The 24,707-nt window shown below is 36.8% G+C and overlaps 1 protein-coding gene across 4 annotated transcripts in view; it reads right to left on the bottom strand.

The window, feature by feature from the left end:
* The window catches only part of LOC309624795 (ankyrin repeat domain-containing protein 45-like), a 159,397-nt gene that overhangs the window by 82,048 nt on the left and 52,642 nt on the right, over window positions 1-24,707 (bottom strand). For 2 of the 4 annotated variants that reach the window (XM_082383401.1, XM_082383397.1), the window contains 6 exons: window positions 14,465-14,626; window positions 12,666-12,766; window positions 11,119-11,247; window positions 8,231-8,396; window positions 2,180-2,296; window positions 821-982 (listed from right to left, as the gene is read on the bottom strand). In XM_082383401.1, the coding sequence (XP_082239527.1) occupies window positions 821-982; window positions 2,180-2,296; window positions 8,231-8,396; window positions 11,119-11,247; window positions 12,666-12,766; window positions 14,465-14,626 (837 nt within the window). Of the gene's footprint in view, window positions 1-820; window positions 983-2,179; window positions 2,297-8,230; window positions 8,397-11,118; window positions 11,248-12,665; window positions 12,767-14,464; window positions 14,627-18,283; window positions 21,269-24,707 lie in introns of those variants that run through there. The other 2 variants (XM_082383398.1, XM_082383400.1) reach the window with 2 other exon arrangements.

The raw sequence follows: 24,707 nt of genomic DNA, 5'->3' as shown, positions 1-24,707 counted from the left end.
TAGCAATTTATCTGTAGAGGAAGCAGTTCTGTTTGGTCACTGGAGGTGAAAAGAGGAGTAATTAACCTCTTGATACCTGAGGGCTTTCATGGATGGAAGTTGCTCCACTGTGTGAGGTAAGAGCAGGAGCAGAATTGGGCCATGTTTTTACCACGGTTACTACGGCTTTGGGGGACTGGTTACCCCAGTCAGTGGGGTAAAAACTTTAGCTCCCAATCTCACTGGACTAAACTAGGAAATCATTGTTAAAGGTCTACCAGTGCTAGGCACTCTGACTCCTGCGATCATTCCACTCTCCTGCTTCTCTTCCAGATGTAGACATACCTGATTTCTCTGTCTCCTTTCCTACCTCCTAGTCCCAGGTAAGGGCTGCCATTTCTACAGTCCCCTCAGTTTGGTACCCATTGAATGGGTACTGTTGAGCTGGAAAAAGACCTCAGGAGCACGTCTCCCACCTTTCTCATTTTAGAGATGGGTTGCTAAGGGTCAGAGCAGAAATCAGCTCAGGTCTGATTCCTCTTCCGGGGGACTGCCAGTGAATAAACGTAAGATCAAAGGGTGGAGTTAAAAAAGAGTAAGAGAGTTACCACATGCAGGAGGAATGCAAAGGGAAGGGACATGGAGTTGAAATTGAGGGGATGTTAAGAGAGACCAGGAAAGAGCTAGAAGTGGCAGCAAGATAATATGACAAGACACACAGAGGAGCCACATCAAGGGGAAAGTGGTAGGGAAGAAGCAACTGGATTCAGGAAGAAAGAAAACTTTAAATGCATAAAGTTCACTTTAAGGATGGCATTTTTAAAATCTGTTTCTGCCTTACCAATGTAGAAAGTCAAGTACACCATTGAGATACAAAGAACAATATTGGTCAGTGTATTGCTAAACAGGTCAGTCAATATAAACTGAATGATCCTTGCACACCAATATCCACATATTATGCTTCCCAAAATGTCCAAGCTGAGGCCCATGATTACATGTAACTCTAGAAAAAGAAAATAAGAAAAACAAAAGTTGAGCTATAATTTTTTTCTTTCATTAATGGCATTTGGGTCTATGCACTTTGGTTTGCTCTTGAGATTTTGAGTGGGGACCTTGTTCTTCAGCAGATGGGAGTTCCCCATGAAAGCCTGGCAAAAGAGGCTTTCTGGGGATATATTTCCCTTACAGTCTGCAGCTTGAGGTTTGCTTATCTGGGGACAGCAGACTCAAACGCCCTCAGGAGTCAGGCAAGGAGCATAAATGTGAAAAAGCTATGACAAGCTGGACAGTGAATGCTCAACCAAAAGACATTCAAATTCAATTTTTTTTTACAAACTGTGGCAGGGTCAAGCACATCACGTCCAGGATCCCCACCAACCTGCAGTCTATTTGTGACTCCTGCCCCCATCCCAGGGGATATTTGGGAAATGGAGAAGGAAATTTTTCCATTGTCACAGTAACTGGGGGCAATAGTGGCAATCAGTGAGCAGATACCAGACAAAGCTGAGGGTAGTCCTAAATAACAAAGATTGTTCCACCCCAAATGCCTTTAGCTCCCCCACTGAGAAGCACTGCAAACCTCTATTACCAAAATTTCTTTCTCCTTGTAGCACCTCTCTCCTCCGACTAGTATTTCATAAATGTATCAGGAAGACACATTTTCCCTCTTCATGCTGTGATTTTCCCTCCTTTCTCCTCTCCTTAGTACCACATCTGGAAACCCAGGATATCAACCTAGTCCATATCCCAGCAAACTTTAACCACATGAGTCTGACTATTATCACTTCTAGGACCTGACTCTCCAGAACTGCTTGAACCATTCTGCTTTCACCCTCACACTCAAATCCAGGACCAAGCCAGTTCTTAACATGCACTCTTTGAGATCCATATTGGTCTAGGAAAGAAGTAAATCTAAGCTAGATGACACAATTGTGTGTGTGTGTGTGTGTGTGTGTGTGCATGCATACTGGGGGAGATGAAATCATTTCTTTAACAATTTTTCTCCCATAATCTCTGAGAAAACACATAGATGGTAATTATTTTCTTGTTACCTGATATACTACTTTAATTGGTCCATGAGTAAAGTATAGGGAAAGCAGTAAAGTTAAGACATCTTGAATATATTTTAATTTCAGTATGAATTGAAATGTACCATATAAGAATGATTTTAGAAAATATACAGAGAAAATAATGCTCTTACCCCTAAAATTGGAAATGCTAAGTATGTTGCTCCGAAAAACTCCAAAAAAAATGGATGTGAAGCCACAGATAATCATTGATTCTCCTCTAATGATATCAGTATACATTTTAGAAATGCCTGGAAAAGGAAATATAAAATATAATTTAATATAATGCATGAAAATGATGCTCTTTCACAGGAAACACAAACATAGAAGAGAAGGAATATGCTAGAAAAAAAGGAGATCATAATGGGATGGGTCCATATGACAATCATGATCATTTTTTAATTTTTCCAGTATGCCTTCTATATCTCCAATGGCAAAGGAACATGGCAAGAGCACTTCTTGAAGTGTCCATTGCCTCAAAGCGTGACAGAGCTTCGCAATGAGACAAAACACTTCTCAGGTCACTACATTTAGCTTGAATAAATATGAATCGTTAGACTCCAAAAGAATCACATTTTAGAAATAAGTACAAAATATGAGCTAGTAATTCTACTCCTAGACATATACCCAAGAGAACTGAAAATATATGTCCACACAAAAATTTGTACATGAATGTTCATAGCAGCATTTTCATAATAGTCAAAAAGTGGAAACAACACATAGTCCTTCAGCTGATAAATGGATAAACATATGTAATCTATCCCTACAATGGAATATTACTCAGCCACAAAAAGGAATGAAGTACTGACTGATACATGTTACAACATGGATGAACCTTGAAAACATTATACAAAGGGAAAGAAGTGAGACACAAAAATCACACATTGTATGGTTTGATTTATATGAAATGTCCAGAATAGGCAAATCCATAGACAGAAAATAGATTACTTGTTGCCAGGAACTTGGGAGTGAGGGAATGAGGATGAATGACTGCTAATAGGTATAAGATTTCTTTTGAGGTTGATGAAAATGTTCTAAAATTAGACAGTGATGATGGTTCCGTAACTCTGTAAATATATTAAAGACCACTGGATTGTACAATTTAAAAGGGTGAATTTTATGATATGTGGGTTACATCTCAATTAAGCTGGTATTTAAAAATTAAGCACAAAATCTTATTGGCACTTAACATTCATTAACAGTTTAGTTTAATGGAAAATATAATCAAATTAATTGCCTAGTGTTATACAATTTATAAGTAGGGTGATAGTGATTGGTACCTGCCCATCCAGTATCTATCCTCTGTTCTTGGTAACAAAACTGGTTTTATTCAGGGTGGCAATGTGCTCAGATAAATGACAATTTTTCCCCAACTCCTGGGCTTCTAAGAGTGGCCACTGAGATGTAAGTGGAAGTTACTGAGTGGAACTTTTGGGAAATTTCTTGGAGGGAGAGGAGACTTGGCTGAAAGGAGCACCTTTCTGACCCTTGCTCTTCTTCCTTTTCCTGCCTGAAATATGGGGTGATGGCTAGAACTTTAGTAGCCAACTTGTGATCCTGAGGATGGAAGCCATACACAAAGGGGAGGAGCAGATAAATAAACCCCACAATAGACTGCTATCATTTTGCTTTAAATATCCATTATCTTTTAAAGAGATTAAAAATAAGAAGTCATATTTTCCCATCTGTTTACAATTATGGTACTTTTCATTCTTTTGTGTAGATGAAATTTTCCACCTGATTCCATTTTCTTTCAGCCTGAAGGACTTCCTTTAACATTTTTTGTAGTGTAGGTCTGTTGGTGATAAATTCTTTCAGCTTTTATACATTTAAGTCTTTTTTTCTCCTTTACTTTTGAAAGATATTTTCACTGAGAATTCTAAGCTGGCAGTATTTTTGTTTTAGGACTTTAAAAATATTGCCCACCATCTTTTGGCTTGCAATATTTCTGAAGAGAAGTCTGTTATGATTATTATTTTTGTTTCTCTTTATATAATGTATCTTTTTTCTCTGGCTGCCTTCAAAATTTTCTCTTTACCACTGGTTTTTAGGAATTTGATTTTTATGTGCCATGGTGTAGTTTTCTTTGTGTTTCTTTGGCTTGAGGTTTGTTGAGCTTCTTGAATCTGTGGCTTTATAGTTTTCATCAAATTTAGAAAATTTTCACCCATTATTTCTTCAAATATTTTTTGTTCCTCCCTCTCTCTCTCTCCCCTCTCTTTTAGGAACTTGTATATTAAGGCACTGAAGTTGTCCCACAGCTCACTAATGTTCTGTTTATTTATTTAGTTTTTTTTTTTTTAGTCTTGTTCTGTCTGTGCTTCATCTTGGATAGTTTCTATTGCTACATCTTCAAGTTCACTAATCCTTTCTTATGCTATGTCTAATCTGATATTAATTCCATCCAGTGTATTTTTCATCTCAGACATTGTGGGTTTCATCTCTAGAAGTCTGATTTAGGTCTCTTTTATATCTACCATGTCCAGTGGTGTGCTGATAAACCAGCTTTCCAAAATTAAAAAAGGCCTGATTTGTAGCGTTTGCCAGCTTCATTTGTAAACACTCCCACAATAACTAATTCAAAGCTACCAAAGGTTTAACCACTAGCATGTAAAATTCCTAATTATTTAACAGGTGGCTCTCACAAGCTGATGGGAGCAATTATACCCCATACTCAATCTTTCTTCTAACTTTTTGAACCAATGGAATATAGTTACAACAACTGTTTTAATATATTTGTCTAATGATTCTATCATCTGCAGCATTGCTAGGTCTGTTTCTACTTATTATTTTTATAATCTCTATGGGTCATATTTTCTGGCTTCTTTGCATGCCTCCCAAGTTTTTATTACAGATGACAGAACTGTATGTTTTACCTAACCTAATTAAGTTCTGTATTTTTTTGTATTCTTATAAATATTCTTGAACTTTGTTCTGGAATGCAGTTGTTACTTGGAAACAATTTGACCCTTTTGAGGCTTGCTTTTTAGATTTGTTAGGTAGTGCCAGAGCAGCCTTTAGTCGAAGGTTAATTTTCCATGCTACTGAGGCAATAACCTTCTGAGTCCTCTACCTGATGTCCTATGAATTATGATGGTTTTCCACGCTGGCTGTGGTAAACATAAGGGATTTTTCCTTCTGCTCCTTTTAGTATTTTCCTTCCCAGCCTTAGGAAGTTTCTTCACGTGCATGCACTAATGAGTAGTCACCCAAAGACTCAAGTGGGCGTCTCTGCAGCTCTCAGAATTCCTTCTTCAGTACAGCTTTCATTTCTGCAGTAATTTGCCCCATGAACTCTTAACTGCTTTGGCCTTCCTGGACACCCAACTCTGGATCTCCCCTACTCAAAGAAACCACTAGGCTCCACCTAGGTTACCTTTCCCTACATGAAGACCTGGAAACTCTCTCCAGGTAACAAGCTGCGGCAAGGGCAATCAAGAACACACCTCTTTTTTTCCTTTCTTGGGGATTACTGTCCTGCACGGCCTAATGTACACTATCTGAGAACTGTTTTTCATTTTCATATATTTTGTCTAGTTTTTTAGTTGGTTCAGGCAGAAAGGTAAATCTAGTCCCTGCTACTCTATCTTAACTCCAGAAGTTATATAGAGGGACCCAGTGTCCCTGATGAGTTCATGGAGCTGCGGGCCAGCCCTGGACTTCTTTTACTTAAGAGCATAAACCCAAATTTAAGAACATGTGACACACTAATATAACCACAAATTGATATAGAAAGAATTATACAACTACATGGTTTTTTAAAGCAGCTGTTTAATATATTCCATTGCATCAAAATCCAAACTGATCACATTAAATGACACTATTTTTTTTAATCCAAGCAGAACTGAATCTGATTAAGATTCTATTTTTTTTGCTTTGGTGTTTTTGAAACACATAACAATTAAAAATATATAGCTGGGGGTTCTCATTATTACTATTCTTAAGATACTCTATGTAGTTGAAAAGAAAGTAAATCTCCGCTTTCCAGTGTTTGATCTGAGTATATGAAATATCAGAATATTCAGATTCTATTTATCTTTACAAAAACTCTCCTGAATGATAGGATAAATACCAGGATAATACAGAATTTCTGATAACTCAGTGCCTGATTGTGGATCAGTATTCAGGCTGTTTATTTCTGTTCTTTGTGCTTCATTATTGTAGCCAATAAAGACAGCAAAGAAAATAAAAGGTAAGGTAAGTTATAATCATCTTATATTACTACTTGTTACTAACTTTGACTATGACAGAAGACACAAAATACTGGTTACACAGGTTTGAAGATTATTATTAGCACATCTGACTTAGCTGGTCAAGAAACGCTTTAATTCTTCCCTCAGATTCAGTGAGTCAACCAGGAGCAAGTAAAGCATAACGTTTGTTGTATGAAGTTTTGAATTTGATGTATAGTTATTTTTAATAGTAAAACACCACAAGAATTACTCCCCACATTTTTTATTGGCTTAATGTGAACTAACTTATATTCACTAATTCACTGTAAAATTTGGAAAAGGAAAGAATGAAACAAAAATCATCGTAATTCCACGACCCAGATAAAACCATTTGAATGTTGAAGTCTTTTTCAAAGCATATAATTCCTTTTACTTAACTGAGGTCATACTAAAACTTTGTATTTTATTCCTTTACAAGCTCCCATTCCAGATTTGTTTAAAAGTAAAAATTGTTTGAGCCCTGTGCATTCTTTTAAAATAGGTAATGAATAGACAAGTTCCTTTTAACTTGCATGTGAACATCCACTACTTTTTTCAGTGGGTCAGGCCACCTCAGACTTAGCTTGTGCAGGTTTTGTAGTGCACAAGGGTGCCACATCAAATGAAACACCAGTCACACTGTAGGAACTGCAGTTTTGTATATGATTATGGTAATTTTAGGCATATGGCAAAAAATATTTTTCCTTAAAAAAGTAATGTATTAGGACAATTAGAAAGGATCATTTTTTATCTAATTCACACAAAGGTAAAGATGTCACTAGGTAAAGATGTCACTAGGTAAGGATGTCACTGAATCCAGAACCATGCACGACCTTAGTATTATTGACATAAAGAAAATATCAACTAAGTCAAATACCTTTACTAGTTTTCTTTTAAAGAGATAGAAGACTTCTACTCCTTTTCTGAAAAAAAATTTTGAATATGGAAACTGCAATAACTAAAGTTTATAGTTTATTAGAGCCTCTTACACTCAAGAGATTGCAGAAAAGGGAGCAGGAAGATAATGAAGGGAATAAAACAAGTGGCAAATACAAATGGCTAAAAGAGAAAAAGAGATGATGAAGAAAATATAGAAAAAACTGTACCTATGGGGAAAAAAAGAGAGAAAGAGGACAGGATCAGACTCTCTGAGAAATATCTGGCACCATTTAGAATATCACCAGCAAAAGTGTCAATACCTCTTACGTTTTCTCAACTGTAAGTATAAATGGGTGTAAAAATGGGACTATCACCTGTCTGGTGGGTTGTCCCACCCCAGTTGTAAGGCAACATTTTTCCACTAAATATAACTGAAACCTTAAAATTGGTTAAATATTTCTGAGTCAAAAACAGAAATCATAGTATCTAACCATTTTATGTTTTTACTGCTGTGTTAATAAAACAGGATATTTCACAGTGAAATTACTGCTGTGTTAAAAAACAGGATATTTCAGAGTGCAATTACCTTTTACCAAATAAGATGGGAAGTAGTGAGAATCCCTAACCCTCTTGGGAATAAGCTTTTATTGAATATCATATTTGCCAGACTATATACTTTCACCCCATTTCTTTTAAATAAACTACAACTCCCTCTCCCACATGCCCAAGCTTAGCTGCTCCAAAATAAAGGCAGTTCTAACAAGAGGTACCTAGGCCTCGGAAAAGTGCCATTAGAGGTAGAGCCGAGTCCCTACCTTGTGGCTTAAAACTCAGTGGAATGGAGTAGAATGCTTACTTTTATCACCTTCTAGAAAGATAACATTTTCTCTTGAAAAAAATTATTTGAGATTATTTATCCCAGATCCCAGGTTGCCTTATTCACTTTGCATACTTCAATCAATGCTCATCTCCAAGGAAAAAAAGCACAAATATCTACTCTGCTGGATGCACAATTCATGCAAGAAAAATATTATCAAAAGGAAATAATTTATCCTCATATCTTCAAAATAAGAGAGAGAAATAAATCTGACATACCAATAGTTTTCAGTGAATTCACAGAATGAACAGGATCTGTAATGCCAAGGGTCATGCTAAAGAGGAGGCAAGATTGCAAATCCCATGAATCTTTATTGAATTTCAGAACCACATATCCAATTACGATGAATGCCATAGAGAAGCTAATTAATCCGGTTAACACAACCTGTGAAACAAATTCATAACACAGTATTAGATTTAACACCTAAACATGGTATGACTGCATTTACTCTTGTAAGAATCAGATCTCGTTATATATTTTATACAATTACTCAGGAAGATAAATGTAAAAGGTATTCTAGTTTACCTGCCTCAAAGAAACCATCCCTTCCAAACAAATGAAATTCTACCTGACTATGAAAAGACCAATTCACCCATCTTTCTTGTTGCTATTCCAGCTTAATAGTTCTCCACATCAAAATGTTCTAAAATGGAATGCAAATTTTTCTTGCTTCTGTGTAAAACATTTCCTGGTGTTTCTGAAGTGATGATCTGCAGGGCTCCAGGCAGAAAAAAAGGTAAAACAGTGGGCAAAAAGCACATGCCAGCTGATTTGGCTCCCTTATTAAGTGCTTTCTGGAAGAAGCCACGGTCAGCAAACTTTTGTATACATTTCATTGCCCAACGGTTTTCTAACACTACCACATCTGTCAGGGATGCTGGGAAATGTAGCACTATTTTACACTAGGCCCACTACCATTCTATACAAAATACAGTAAGTCACTCTGTTAGTGAGAAAGAAAGGAATAGGCAATCAGCAATGCCTGCCTTAAAAACAGCAACAGAATGCAAAACTTTTAAACAAGCAGAAGGAACAAAAAGGATAAAGAAAACTGAATCAATTGATTTTTTTAAATTTATCTTTAATTTACATACAGTAAAATTCACTCTTCTGATGTATAGTTATATGAGTTTTGACAAATGCATACAGTCATGTAAACATGACCACAATGAAAACACAAAGCAGATCCATCACCCCAAAAAATTTTTTCATGCTGTCCCTTTGTAGTCAATTTCTTCCCTCATTCCCACTCTCTGGCAACCAATGATCTGTTTTCCAAAGCTATAGCTTTGCCTTTGCTAGAAGGAAGGTCTACGAATGGATGAATGGAATTATACAATATGTACCCTTTCGAGTCTGGTTGCTTTCTCTTAGCATAATGCATTTGAAATTCTTCCATATTGTGCCTATCAATAGGATTCCATTGTAAGATGTGCCACAATTTCTTTATTCATCACTGGCTGAATAACATTTGAGCTGTTTCCAGGCTTTTGAGATTTTTTTTTTTTTTCTTTTTTCTTTTTTGGCTGCACTGCACAGCTTGCAGGATCTTAGTTTCCTGACCAGGGATCAAATCCACGCCTTCTGCAGTGGAAGCACAGAGCCCTAACCACTGGACCACCAGGGAATTCCCCAGACTTTTGAGATTATGAATAAAGCTGCCATAAAGATTCACACAGAGGTTTTAGTGTAAATTAAGTTTTCATTTCTCTTGGATAAATACATAAGAGTGGAAGTGCTGGGTCATAAGGCAAGTGTATATTTAACTTTATAAGAAACTCCCAGACTGTTTCCCAAAGTGACTGTACCATTGTGCAATCTCACCAGCAATGTATGAGAGTTCTAGGTTCTCTGCATTCTTACCACCACTTGGTATTAATCAGGTTTGTTATTTTTGCTGCTGTTGCCATTCTAATAGGAATGTCAGTGGTATCTCAGTATGGTTTTAATTTATATTTCCCTAATAACATTTAAGATGTTGAGCATCTTTCCAAGACATCTACATATCTTCCTTGGTGTTTCAAATCTGCTAAAATCTTCTTCCCTTCTAAATCTATTTTTAATCACAACAAATATTACCCCCAAAATCCAGAAAAAGCCCAGCAGAGATTCTCAACCTGGATAAAATAACAAAATCCAACTGTACATTATCAAAAAGACATCTAAGTATAAGGGCATCAAAATCTTGAAAGTAAAAGAATGGAAAATTTTTAGCAGGCAAATACTAACCAAAAGAAAGCTAGTATAACTATAATAATACCAGATGAAACTGACTTAAGGCAAAGGCATTATTTGGGACAAAAGGGTAACTAAATAATGAGGAAAAAATTAGGAAAATAACAATACTTCCACAAAAATCAAAGAGTTGATATACAAAGCACATTCTCTGATCACAATGTGACAAGAGAAATGATAATTTAAAAGCCGTATTTGGACATTTAAAAACGACTTTTAAATAATTAACAGGTCAAAGAAAAAAGTATAATAAAATTTAGGTAGGAGGGATAAAAATGAAAACACTTAAATCTAAACATTTGAGGTGAATCTAAAAGAGTTGTTAGAGGAAAACTTAAAACCTTAAATGTACAAAATGCAAAAATAAAAAAGCTAAAAGTCAATCAACTAATACCTAGCTCAAGATGTTAGAAAAAGTACAGAATAAAATCAAAGAAAATAAAATATTTTGAAAAGAAACATAAAATAATCTGGCAAGCATGATTAAGAAAAGAGAGAGAGAATGCATAAATAAAACAACCAGAGCAGTGAAAACGGACAAATCTACAGATAGACAGCTGAGATGAAGTCAGAGGTGGGATTAGGATCCAGGTTCTGCCGTTTATCAGTCTTGTGACCTCTGAACTACACTTTGCTTATATGTGAAATGGAGATAATAACTCAGTGCCTAGTCCCAGTGGTCACTCAGCAAATATTCATTCTTTCTCCCTCCCCTCAACTTCTTTAATTAGTGGTTCTGCAGAACAAACAGGATAAAACAACTAAAAATGTGAGATTTATGAATTATTAATCTTCTTTCTAGAGAGAGAGATTCTCTGTCAACATGAATAAGCAAGAATGGACCATAATTTGCCTTAAAATGTGTTCTTACCTGCCAAAACACATTCTTGAGTATATAGAAGTCCACATCCAAAGCAGCCATAAATATAATTAAAGGTGAAAAATAACAATAAAGTGAAAAACTTGGTGTTCTTAGAAGAGGGTAGACGACTTGGTGCATCTAAAGTAACAAAGGCAAACAAGAAGTTAGTTTGCTACCATTCTGAAGTATTAGAAATTAAGTTGATGCTCTGTCAATCAATATAAATTTTATAACATTCCAATTTGCAACTAATGAGAAATTATCTACAAGGCCAGTCCTGGGGGTCTTGTGGTAGATTTCTCCATCTAACTAACCATCCACATGAGTTAAATGCGTAGTCCTCTATTCACCAGAAACGTGTGTGAGTTTAGGCTACACAAACATTGCTTGTGGTAAGTAATCAGTATTTTCAAAAGTCGTACTTCACCATCGGTGATCCCTGAGGGGATTTTAGGTGGTTCACAGATAGGTATTTTTTATTTGACTGTTAGATAATTTTAATTTGCATAAGAGGAAAAAAAGAACTTTGCATGGATACTTGGGATTTCACAGATATTTGTTTAGGATTTTAAAATCTTTCAGTGAGTCAAGTAGAGAAAAATAATACCTAGATAATAGTACAGATCGTGTATATAGGACATAAATCATGAAGGTTATACACAGATGAATGGAAAACACTAACAACAACGACTGAAGTGCTGTAAATATTCCCTCCTCAAAAGTCTTTGGCCCAATTAATAGTTTAATCTTCACTGCTTAACATCTCTGTGCCTCAGTTTCCTCATCAGTAAAATGGGAACAGAGTACCTAATTCCATTGGGTTGCTGTGAGGATGAATGAATTAACTCAAGAGTTAATAATAAGTTAATACATTTATTAAAAAAAAAAACAAAGAACTTAAAAGGGAGCCTGGCACATAGTTAACACTCAAAAGATGTTAGTTGTGTGGTGTTTCAGAAGAATAACAAGAAGGCTTTTACAATCCTAAATAGGTACAAGCATTGTCTCCATTTTTTTTTAAATAAAAGAATGAGTGGAGACAAACTGTTGTTGATCACACAGCTATACATTTGAAATCATGTCAATAAATTAAATTAATGAAGTTTTTCTTGGATCTATATTATGTTTCATATGATACATGCTTTGCATTTAATCTGGCAGTTAGAAAATAGTAACCTTGCTTCATCATGACAGTAACTGCTGCCTTTTGTAACTAGAGTCTCCGAGGGTGCTGAAGACAATAGCAGGGGAGAGTCCAGCGTATGTACAGGGGAAGGAAACAAGAGTAAGGACCAAAGGCAGGTGACGAAGAACCCAAGAATGCAATCACATTTTACTCACTTCCAAATTACTGCTTTATTTTAAGCCTCTCTAATTTGTTTCCTTTCTTGGATGGTTTTTCATTTTCAAAAATTTAACACCAGATAAATTTTTCTCAGTAGCTCCTCACATAAAAAAAAAAATAATTCCACTCATTCAGGGATGGGGATGGGAGTTGACCTTGTTTTTGGTCTTTGTTCTTTAATCTATCCTCTAATTTTTCGTATGTACGTCACCTCAACAAAATTGTAGGCCAGTTGTCCTATCAAAAATCCAAAAAGAGAAAGAATCGTCAAGACAATGACTTCAGAATTCTTTAAAAATGCCCTCAGAAGTCCTAAAAAAAAAAAAAAAAGACATGTATGTGTTATTTAGACATAAGGTATGGTTTAAAAACAATTTAATATTACCTCTCTCTAGGTATTTGATTTTAAACTTCCTCTGAATGTCATATCATCATGAATAAATAACTGACAGCTGTTAGAAATGCTGTCTCTTAGTATAAGACACACATAATGAGGCATCACTCATAGGTGAGTTTGGAAAATACTGAAGTTTCAACAACCTCCCATTTGCCCACCCAGTGGCACGTTAGGATCACTGTATGGGTATCTTGCCTATGGATCTGATGATGAGAAATTATGAAAAACCAAATTTCATATCTACAAAGTATGCCTTATATTAATCATTACTCCTTCTAAGCTACAGTAACATACATTCTATAGTTTTCTTAAAAGCCAGAAATACTTTTAACTGAGATCTAACCATAGGGAAAACTGCCTTCACCAGCAGGTGTCAAAAGACACTAGCTATCCTATTTATATGCATTTTCTTGCCTTAAAACTCCCTACTCTAAGATTATTCAACTCATTACCTCCTGAGGCAATATATCGACTACAATCCAATTAATTTATGCCTAAGGCAAGACTCATTGGCATCTCAGAGTCTGCATTTCCTTCCTTCCAGCCAGAGGTCATGACAAATCAGTAAATATTTTTTGAATACTTCTTATGCATAAGGCTAGCCAAAGAAATGTTTCTCAAGCTATTTCTGCAATGCCCTTTACTGCTGGAGCACTTGTCTCTAGGTAATCATAAAGGATCCAAAGCTAGCGAAATTCATGGTCAACAGCACCTCCTAGTACCAAAAGGGACCAAGGTCACTAATGAGTGTTTTAAAGACCCCAGAGAAAGCAATTTCATTCCCTGAAATGAGTAAAATTGAAGTTCTTCATGCGTGTGTGCTTCGTTGTTTGTTTCTTTATAGTCTTCCTAGTTCCAGAAAGGATTTTAAAGCAGCTGACATTTTTCCCAAATAAAAAAATTTTTAAGGGGACTAGAAAATTTTCTCTAACCGCCAGCATTGAATTATGGAATAACGCATCTGTGTTTTTTAATACGTTATTTTATCTGCATGAGTATCATTCACCATACCTATTGAATTCTTAATCATTGTTTAAGAGACCTTACAGGTGAAGCTTTTCCTAATTCCCCACTAGAGGGTGGGGTGGGTGGTGCATCCTCCCTAAAGAAAAATCACATAAAAGCGATACTAGAATGGACAAAATTGATGATGTTAACTAAGCAAATTGTAAACCATATATCTGAGTTCTATTTGCCCCATTTGCCGTCCCCTCAGCCCAGATATTTTGGTCACGTTAGGCCTGGCAGGGAATCAGGCAGCCAAGCAGTGTAAGGCTCTCCCTCTCCCTTGTTCCCAGAGATTCTGGACCATACCTTTATAGTTACACTAACAACACCGCATTGTAATTATCTGTCTGCCTGTCTCCCCCACGAGAGGTCTCCTTGAGCTTAAGGACTATCTTATTCTCCACACTGCTGTGCCCAGCAAATGTCACTGAATGAAGGAGCACAGTAAAGGTGATACTTACAAATAAATGAAACAAGACTAATAGCATTCACTAACATCTTATAATTTCACTGGTCCCCTTCTTTTGTTATAGTTGTGATTACATTCTGCAGTAAGAAAGGTTCAGAGGGCAGAGGAGAGATGAGGTATAAAAACGACCACCTACCTCCCAAAACAACAGTGGAACATACAAGAATTGGGAAATGCCCCTTTGTTGGCATGTAGTCAGCTGACCGTCCACAGAGTAAATCAGGCTGGTTACCTTCTTTTTGCACCCAAAAGGACACGTTTGCTTTTGCCATTGCTTTTTCAGTCCCAACTGATGAACCTGGATGAGAGTTACTGTTGACACTTTCACTAGTACAGACTAATCCGTTATGATACACAAAAAAGAAGAAAATGAGACTTGCCAGGACCCAATCCATCCACATTCTTTCTACCTAAGATTATACCATACTCAGATCTGAGCACATGTCTTCTTGCCACAAGGTACATGTTAATACTGCCTGTTGCACCTTCGCTCTAAGAACATTAACAGCAATGTTAGTTTCTTCCTCATACTGCTCCGTGTGTATGGGGGAGGGATTGTATTGATTTTTGCCCATACCATTTATTGTACGATATGGTAATGTTTGCCTTCCCCATTGGACAGTGAATTTCTTGAGGGTCAGGGCTGACTATTGATTTTCCTTAAGGCTGTGCACACAGTATGTGGCACACAATAGGCTCTCCATAAATATTTGATGAACTGAACTCTTTGAGGGGGAACTCTTTCTCTACGGGTACAAATCATTCTAGAATTTTCTTTTACTACTGCAATCCCTTGTCCCTTTTTTCCTCTCTCAGGCCCCTCCAAATCCAAAATGGCAAATGAGAAACAAGGTCAAAGCTGAGTCACACCAGTTAAGGTCGGGGATGGGGAAGGATGTGAATAACAAAGGAAGAGACGAAAGTTGAGGTCTGCTCATATGGTAGCTTTGAGTGAATTAGAAAAAGTCTCCCTTGCTAACAACAGGGCACATGGCTTGGCACATGAATAACAGGCTGGACTTCAGCCCCAATACCCACCCCACCTCAGCTGCCACCTTTGTGTAGGACATGGCTTGCACAAATCTATGTGGGGTCCTGAGAAGGGCTCATTCTTTTTTTCTTTTCCTTGCAGCTAGACTTAACCTAAAATTCCTGGAGGCTCCTGAAGTATCCCCAATAATATGTGGAGCTCATCTCTGGATATTTATTTGCATTTGTTTGGTCTGCAAGCCACAATGATTCTGGTGTGAAGCAGAGGGTGGGCCAGAGATGGGATTCAAAGCGTCGTATCTTCAAACCTGTCCCTCAAGTAGCACTTCACATCCTTGGCACCTTCACAGCCCACTCATCATTACTCAAATCAAGTTCTCTAAACTATTAAGACCAGCAATACCTTCTGCCAAAGCTAAGCAGGTTCAGAGTTGAAATCAAGATGAAGGCACTCGAAATCACAAAAAATGCTCAGCTCTGTGTCTGTTTGCCACAGACGGTACTGCCAACTGATTTCACATGAAAGCCGTTTCCACGCCTAATTCCTATTGGTTTCTTGCCAACTTACTTTCATTCTGATTGGTTACACACATTATCCCCACCCCCAATCCAGAAGAAGCTAAGTGATCCCAGTTCCAGGGAAGTTTGCATTTCTTAATGCTTAAGCTGTGTCTATATTTACAACTGTTTTAACTGATTTTCTCTGCCTGATGTAATGGCTGAAATGGTCATGGACCATGTAGATGGAACCTCCTCCTATACGGTTTTTTAATATATACTGTCTTTCTTTCTTCAACCCTAACCCTTTTCAACACTGATTTGTCTCCCCTCTGACCTTTTCATTCATCTTTTTCTGTTTTCTCTTTTTTCCATCTCTCTTTTCTTTTCAGTGGAGTTTCGCCTTTTCCTCCTTAACTCCTATTTGTCATTGGCTTTTGGTCCTTGAAGAAACAATATCACCCATTCTTCACAGGACAAATGCATCCCAAATTCTGTGATGCCTAACATGTGATATTTTTACCGCAAATCTAATCATTAAAAACAAATACAGCATAAATTTAAACAAATGAACAAGTTATTAATTTGTAGTTTACTTTCAAGAAAGTTATTTTGTGACAATGAAATTCTACCCTCTCATCCCTGTGCCACACTAATCAAATCCTCTTCCCTTGGGCACCAAGGATAATACCACAGCAGTGAGATTACTAACTCTATCGTCGATCTTCTCCGTCACTATATTAAGGAAACGTGAACAAACAGAAGTCCCAATTCCTACCTGAGACTAAGTAGTATCAGTCAACAGCTCTATGTCTCCCTCTGACTGCAGCAACCACCACTGGCACTCACACGCCATTCCCCTAAAATAGATGTTTGACAGCATTTTGTTGCTGTCATCTGGTATGTTTCTTTTAAGCCACTGGGTCCCTCCCTACCATAAATCCCAAGGACCATGTTGAAAAAAAAATTTGTCTTATTCTCAGGCTGTCTCCTGAGAGACCCATTCCTTACTCATTCCCATCCTGCCCTTACTGAACTCTTCTGGTTACCAAGTTCACTACCCTTTCTCCCATTTTCATCTTAACCTTATCTACATTGCTTGTCACCTTGATTTCTCTCCTCCACTGCAATGCCTCAGGTCACTCTGAGTCATATCCTTCCAGTTCTATCTAGTTCCTATCCCAATGCTGTCCTCTCAGGCTCACCTGGGTCACCTAGACCCTCCAGGTAAGACTCATGCAGTTTTACATTTCAAAAGTCAGATTCTCCATGGCTTTTGGAAAAATACTCATACCTCAAGAAAACTTGAACAAAATTCAGAGTCGGCTCTAGATTACATATAGTTCTGATAGCTACAGATATAGCACATAACTAAAATACACAGAGATGATCACATTTTTCTACATAACAGTATTTCCCATAGAGTAAAACAGAAAGCAATAATAAATGTATATTTCACCATTTTTGGTAGAGCCAGTTGAATAGACTTTGGTGGCTTTGAATGTTGAGAGGTGAGAGGCTTTCCAGTGTGTTTCCCCCAAACTCCATCTTTTGATGATAGACTATACTGTCTGACTGAGACAGGCACATGACAGGTTGATTAGTCATAGTTCCCCATCCCTCTAACACTGTGATTGGTTCAGAGCATGGGACTCAGACAAGACCAATCAGATGATGCCTTGATATATATACCACTATTGGGAGAGAGCTGTTCTCTTTCCATTTGAGTTTAGTTGTGGTGATGACTGCCTCGAACAGCTGGAGGCCACCTTCCCAGCTGCACTGAGAAAGCCCACCTCAAGTCCGAGGCTGAGAAAAGCCTGTCTGAGTCTGAAAGTTTCCATGACATACCACCTGGATATCTCTGAGGTCTTAAAAAAATGACCTCACAATCCTGCCTGAGATTTTATCTTTTCTCTGAAGCCATTTCTTAGTTTGAGAATTTTTTGCCATCTAGAAAGGCTAGAAATGAGAACTAATTTTATTTTCAAACCTAGCAATTACTGAATCCTTTATATTTCTTTTAAATTTTATTTGAAAACTGAACTGTTCCTTTTCAGCTCATCTCTCTCCTCTCATTATTTTAGTAGGAGAATCCAGGTGGCAGTTGAACACTGGAAAAGTCCTTAGCAGGATCACTGAGTTCATTACTTAGACAAAAGTGTGGCCAAACTTACCACCATCACATAACAAGGGCCCCTTTTCTCCAGCTTCTAATAACATTTTCCTCTCTTCCCTGTAAATTCCCACTAATAGCCTCCTAGACAGCCTTAAAGATTCTGCTAATAATCTAAGGCCCTGCAGGCTTTCACTAAGACTCTCCTCTGGCCCCTTCCAGCATCTGCCTACTACCCAGTCCCAAAATGGCAACGCCACATTTTTGGGTTTGTTATGTCAATTTCTCACTTCCTGGTTCCAAAATTTTTATGCTATACATTGCTGCATAACAAACAGACACAAACCTTAGTAGTTTAGAACAACAATCATTTATTTGGCTGAGATCAACAATTTCGGCAGGGCTCAACAGAGGCTTGTCTCTGCTCCATACAGCATTGGCTGTGGTGGCTCCACTGGAGGATCCACTTCCAAGATGACTCACCCGTTATCACTGATGACTGCTGGCTGGAGCTCCGCCAGGGCCTCAGTGCCTGTCCATATGGCTCTCTCCAAGGCAGCATCTCAAGAGAACTAGGTAGAAACTGTATCACCTTTTATCTTTTATGATCTATGGAAATCACATAGTATTACTTCTACTGTAATCACAGGCCTACCCAGGTTCATGATGAGAGAACAGAGACCCACTTCCCTATGTGAAGAGTGTCATGACCGTGGGATGGGAGATGTGACCATCTTGGAAAATACAATCTATCACAAATTAGATGAAACATTGGGATGGATTATCAGCCCTTTATAATTTGGGGCATCATGGTAACCTAAGTAGCAGTCTGACTGCTTTAGCTCAGTCTAGAGCAGTAGTTATCAAAGGGTAGACCATGTGCCAGTTGTGATTCATGACAAAAGTTCCATCATATATAGCAAAATGAAAACATAAAAGTCTATAATAAAACTTAATTTATTCAACTTAAAGAGTAGAGCCTTATACTGAGATCATATCTTCCCCTTTTTTGGTGTTAATATGTCTTTTCTTTTATTAAATGATAGCAATAACAGATAACAGCTGTTTTCTTAATGATGTCATACCGATCTCCTCCCTGTTTTTTTTTTCTTTACAGTTTTCCAGTCAATGAAAAAAAATACAAAAGCCTAAGGAACCACTATCTAGAAGTTATCAGAACACTTAATGTAGCCTTTGCTTTACTACCTCTCAAATAATGTGATTTAATTTACTAGTATGCACCTTGAAATAGTAATTAATTACTCTGTGGGTGTGTGGAAAAAGTCATGCAGCTACTCGAGTAATAGCTAAAACTCAAAGTATAGGGACCTTTCACACTCCTGTGAATATACTTATAATTCAATGCAACAATAGGTCACAAGACATATCGTATCTCTCAAAACATACTAAAGTAATAGATCTATAGATATAAATGTATATTCAGACTGTCACATCAATGAAATCTTTGAAATGAGATCCAGGAATTCCTTGGTAATCACCAGGTTCATATGCCTAAAAAGTAAGGTGGCATTCAAGAAGAAAGTTTAAAAATAGACAATTAGAGAAGAAACTAGATATACAGTCATAATGCTAGATGTGTGTGTGGCTTGTCTTCTGGAGGAGCAGGAGTTGAAATGGGGCACTAGCACTAGCGAAATATGGAGAAAAGGATTCAGGATTCATTTCTATAAAGGTGAACAAGCTTTATAAATGAATGAAGACTACTGAGTTCTATGAAAAACATGGCACCGAAAGAGAATTCATTCAACTATTATTTACTAACTTACTATGTTATAGGTTCTTTAGGAATGAAGAAAAACAAGACAAAGCCCCTACCCTCAAAAAGCTCGTAGTTCACATGTGAACAATTAAATAGAATACAGTATGAAGCTATTAATGCTATGCGTGCCCCAAAGAAGGAGGGATTAATTCTTCCTAACATTGGGGATAGAGGTCATGGAATGGAAAATTACAGATTGCCTCGCCAAGGGTCAGGATTGACTTTTTTTTCAGCTTTATTGAGGTATAATTGACAATATAATTGAATATTGTCATATTCGAGATCAAGGCTCAGAAATTGTAGAATTAGAGTAGAAATGACAAAAACGGCACCTGGCCTTTTCCCAAATTATTGCGATGCTTAAAGATAATAGACTTCTCACAATCTACAGTATTAAGAGAATGGAGCAAACAAAGGTCTTCTTTGCACTACTCCGTAAACACCCACTGGATCTACCAGAGAGGGGAGTGAAAGTCATTGCCCTTTTCTTCTGCTTAAGGCAACTGAAACTGAATTGCTCATACATTAAAAAAAGATCTCAAAACTTTTAAATTTGTGAGACAGTGTTACCTCAAAATCATGGTTGAGAAAATGTCAACTGACAAGGAATTACTGAATTGCTCATTTCTTTTCCTTCCCCTCAACAACGAAAAACTACCTTTCAGGATGGGACAAAGAAGAGAATAATTTTCTTTCTATAAAACTTTTCCAGAAAGTCACAGAGTAGTAGAAGGTTCAGGGACTCTTAGACAAAGTAGAAAAAAGGACATTCCAAATCACTAATATGAAACCAACAATGATATCTAAAATGTAGGTAATGTAAAACAAAAGGAAAATGGCATATAGTACAGATATAATAACTATATTGCTAAACCTACTGAGTAGGGGAAATCTAAATATAAAACTAAACAGATTTGTATTTATTAATTTAAAGACAAGGGTGTTAAAGATAAAGAAACAGGAAGATTTACTAAGAGACTATATCCCACCTTAAAGGTGAATTTTAATTTGGACATAAAAAAGTAATAGTTGTATAAGCAGAGGTCCCTGATCCAAACCACCCTTAATAGTTCCTTGCTCCAGAATGTCATCCCATAGCTTTCCTTTTGAGAGAGGGAGAACAAATTTTTCTTCTGGAAATGGCCAATATGTCTTTTTTTTTTTTAATAGAATTCCACACTTGAACAGAAATTTCCTGCCTCAGTTACACAGAAAATTGTTAGATTCTCTAAGTAGCTTTTAAAGCTTCCATATGGTCTTTGTGAGTGACTCACAGCCAAGTGCTCTCTGGAAGGAGCACGTGGAACTCACATGAAACTGACTTGCAGAGGCAGAGGCAAGGCCAGAGAGTCTGGACATAAGCATGCTGAATGGAGTAAAACAAAACGAGGGTGATTTAACTTCATACTTAAACATTTTTATAAAACCCCACATCTATTTAACTTCAGTCGGCATGAATAGGTTTGCCTTTATAGATATAGAAGAAGATGCGGCCTTTTATAAGACTTCTTTTCTGACCATGGCTTAGAATACAGATTTGGCACTTTTCACTTGACCTGAAAGGAAGCAGATTTTTAAATTACATTTAATTAGCTTGCTACAGAAAACAAAAATGAAGCCAGTTTTTAAAAACAATGGGCATGAAATAAATCATAACGTCCAAGGCTGAACCAGTCATTAATGAAACCTTAATGTTTGTATGTCAATTCAAGTATTCCCACCTTTTTGTTTTAATATTTAAAGCTGTGAGATCACACTTACATAATCAGTATTACTGTTCCTAATTCAGCCATGTGAATAAACTGCTTAACCTCATGTGTCTGCACTTTCTTCATTGTAAAACAAGGGGGTCGTTTCAGAGGTTCCATCAAGATCTAACATTTCTATAATATGAACATGCAAGATACTGGGGTGCTTGGAGGGGACAGAGAGGACTTGGGTAAAGAGGCAATTTTTTTTAATTGAAGTATAGTATATTTACAATGTTGTGTTAATTTCTGCTGTACAGAAAGTGATTCAGTTATACATACATATGTATATATACACATATATATTCTTTTTCATATTCTTTTCCATTATGGTTTATTACAGAATATTGACTATAGTTCCCTCTGCTATACAGTAGAACCTTGTTGTTTATCCATTCTATATATAATAGTTTGCATCTGCTAATTACAAACTCCCAATCCATCCCTCCCCCACGCCCCTCCCCTTGGCAAACACAAGCCTGTTCTCTATGTCTGTGAGTCTGTTTCTGTTTCGTAGATAAGTTCATTTGTGTCATATTTTAGATTCCACATATACATGATATCATCGTATTTGCCTTTCTCTTTCTCTAGGTCCATCCATATTGCTGCAAATGGCATTATTTCATTCTTTTTTACAGCTGAGTAGCATTCTGTTGTATATATGTACCACACCTTTATCCATTCATCTGTTGAGGGACATCTAGGTTGTTTCCATGTCTTGGCTATTGTTAATAGTGCTGCTATGAACATAAGGGTGCCTGTATCTTTTCGAATTACAATTGTTTCTGGATATATGCCCAGGAGTGGGATTGCTGGATCACATGGCAACTCTATTTTTAGTTTTTTGAGGAACCTACATACTGTTTTCCACAGTGGCTGCAGCAATTTACATTCCTACCAACAGCACAGGAGGGTTCCCTTTTCTCCACACCCTCTCCAGCATTTGTTTCTTGTAGACTTTTTAATGATGGCCATTCTGACTGGTGTGAGGTTGCACCTCACTGTAGTTTTGATTTGCATTTCTCTAATAATTAATGATGATAAACATCTTTTCATGTGTTTATTGGCCATTTGTATGTCTTCTTTGAAGAAATGTCTATTTAGGTCTTCTGCCCATATTTTGATTGGGTTGTTTTTTTGTTATTGAATTGTATGAGCCATTTGTATATTTTGGAAATTAAGCCCTTGTCAGTGGCATCATTTGCAAATATTTTCTCAAAGCTTGTAAGTTTGATTAGGTCCCATTGGTTTATTTTTGCTTTTATTTCTACTGCCTTGGGAGACTGACCTAAGAAAACATTGCTACGATTTATGTCTGAGAATGTTATTCCTATGTTCTCTTCTAGGAGTTTTATGGTGTCATGTCTTACATTTAAGTCTTTAAGCCATTTTGAGTTTATTTTTGTGTATGGTGTGAGGGTGTGTTCTAACTTCATGGATTTACATGTGGCTGTCCAACTCCCAGCACCACTTGCCGAAGAGACTGTCTTTTCCCTATTGTGTATTCTTGCCTCCTCTGTCAAAGATTAATCGACCACAGGTGTGTGGGTTTATTTTGGGGCCCTCTATTCTGTTCCACTGATCCATATGTCTGTTTTTGTGCCAATACCACGCTGTTTTGATTACTGTAGTTTTGCAGTATTATCTGAAGTCTGGGAGGGTTATGTCTCCTACTTTGTTCTTTTTCCTCAGGATTGCTTTGGCAATTCTGGGTCTTTTATGGTTCCATATAAACTTTAGGCTTATTTGTTCTAGTTCTGTGAAAAATGTCATGGGCAATTTGATAGGGATCGCATTAAATCTGTAGATTGCTTTGAGCAGTATGGCCATCTTAACAATATTAATTCTTCCAATCCAAGAGCATGGGATATCTTTCCATTTCTTTGAATCATCTTCAATTTCCTTTATTCATGTTTTATAGTTCTCAGCATATAAGTCTTTCATTTCCTTGGTCAGTTTTATTCTTAAGTATTTTTTGGATGCAATTTTAAAAGGGATTTTCTTTTTACATTCCCTTTCTGATATTTCTTTGTTCGTGTAAAGAAATACAACCGATTTCTGTATGTTAATCTTGTATCCTGCTACCTTCCTGAATGCAATTATCAGTTCTGATAGTTTTTGTGTGGAGTCTTTATGGTTTTCAACATATAGTATCATGTCATCTGCATACAATGACAATTTTATCTCTTCCCTACCAATATGGATATCTTTTATTTCTTTTTCTTGTCTGATTGCTGTGGCTAGGACTTCCAATACTATGTTGAATAGAGGTGGTGAGAGTGGGCATCCTTGTCTTGTTCCAGATTTTAGCGGGAAGGCTTTCAGCTTTTTACTGTTGAGTACTGTATTGGCTGTGGGTTTGTCATAAATAGCTTTTATTATGTTGAGATAATATTCCCTCTATACCCACTTTCATAAGAGTTTTTATCATGAATGGATGTTGAATTTTATCAAATGCTTTTTCTGCATCTAATGAGAGGAACATGTGGTTTTTGTCTGTTATTGATGTGGTGTATCACACTGACTGACTTGCATATGTTGAACCATCCTTGTGACACTGGGATAAATCCAACTTGGTCATGGTGTATGATCTTTTTTATATGTTGTTGGATTCATTTTGCTAGTATTTTGTTGAGAATTTTTGCATCTATATTCATCAAAGACATTGGCCTGTAATTTTCTTTTTTGGTGGTGTCTTTGTCTGGTTTTGGTATCAGGGTGACGGTGGGAGTGTTCCCTCCTCTTCAATCTTTTGGAAGAGTTTGAGAAGGATTGGTATAAGTTCTTCTTTGTATGTTTGGTAGAATTCTCCTGTGAAGCCATCTGGTCCTGGACTTTTGTTTGTAGGGAATTTTTTTTATAACAGATTCTATTTCACTTCTAGAGATCAGTCTATTCAAATTATCTATATCTTCTTGATTCAGTTTTGGTAGGCTGTGTGTTTATAGAAATGTGTCCATTTCTTCTAAGTTGCCCAATTTGTTGGCATATAATTGTTTATAGTATTCTCTTATGGTTTTTTTGTGTTTCTGCAGTTATCAGTTGTGCTTTCTCATCTTTCATTTCTTATTTTATTTGTTTGGGTCCTCTCTCTTTTCTTCTTGGTGAGCCTGGCCAGAGGTTTGTCAATTTTGTTTACCCTTTCAAAGAAACAGCTCTTGATTTTATTGATTTTTTCTATTGTTTTTTAATCTCTATTTTATTTATTTCCTCTCTGATCTTTACTATTTCCTTTCTTCTGCTGACT

This window comes from Balaenoptera borealis, assembly GCF_965194805.1.
Source record: "Balaenoptera borealis genome assembly, chromosome: 1".
Classification (NCBI taxonomy): domain Eukaryota; kingdom Metazoa; phylum Chordata; class Mammalia; order Artiodactyla; family Balaenopteridae; genus Balaenoptera; species Balaenoptera borealis.
Note: the sequence above shows the minus strand (reverse complement) of the source record. Positions and strands in the feature narration are given on the sequence as shown.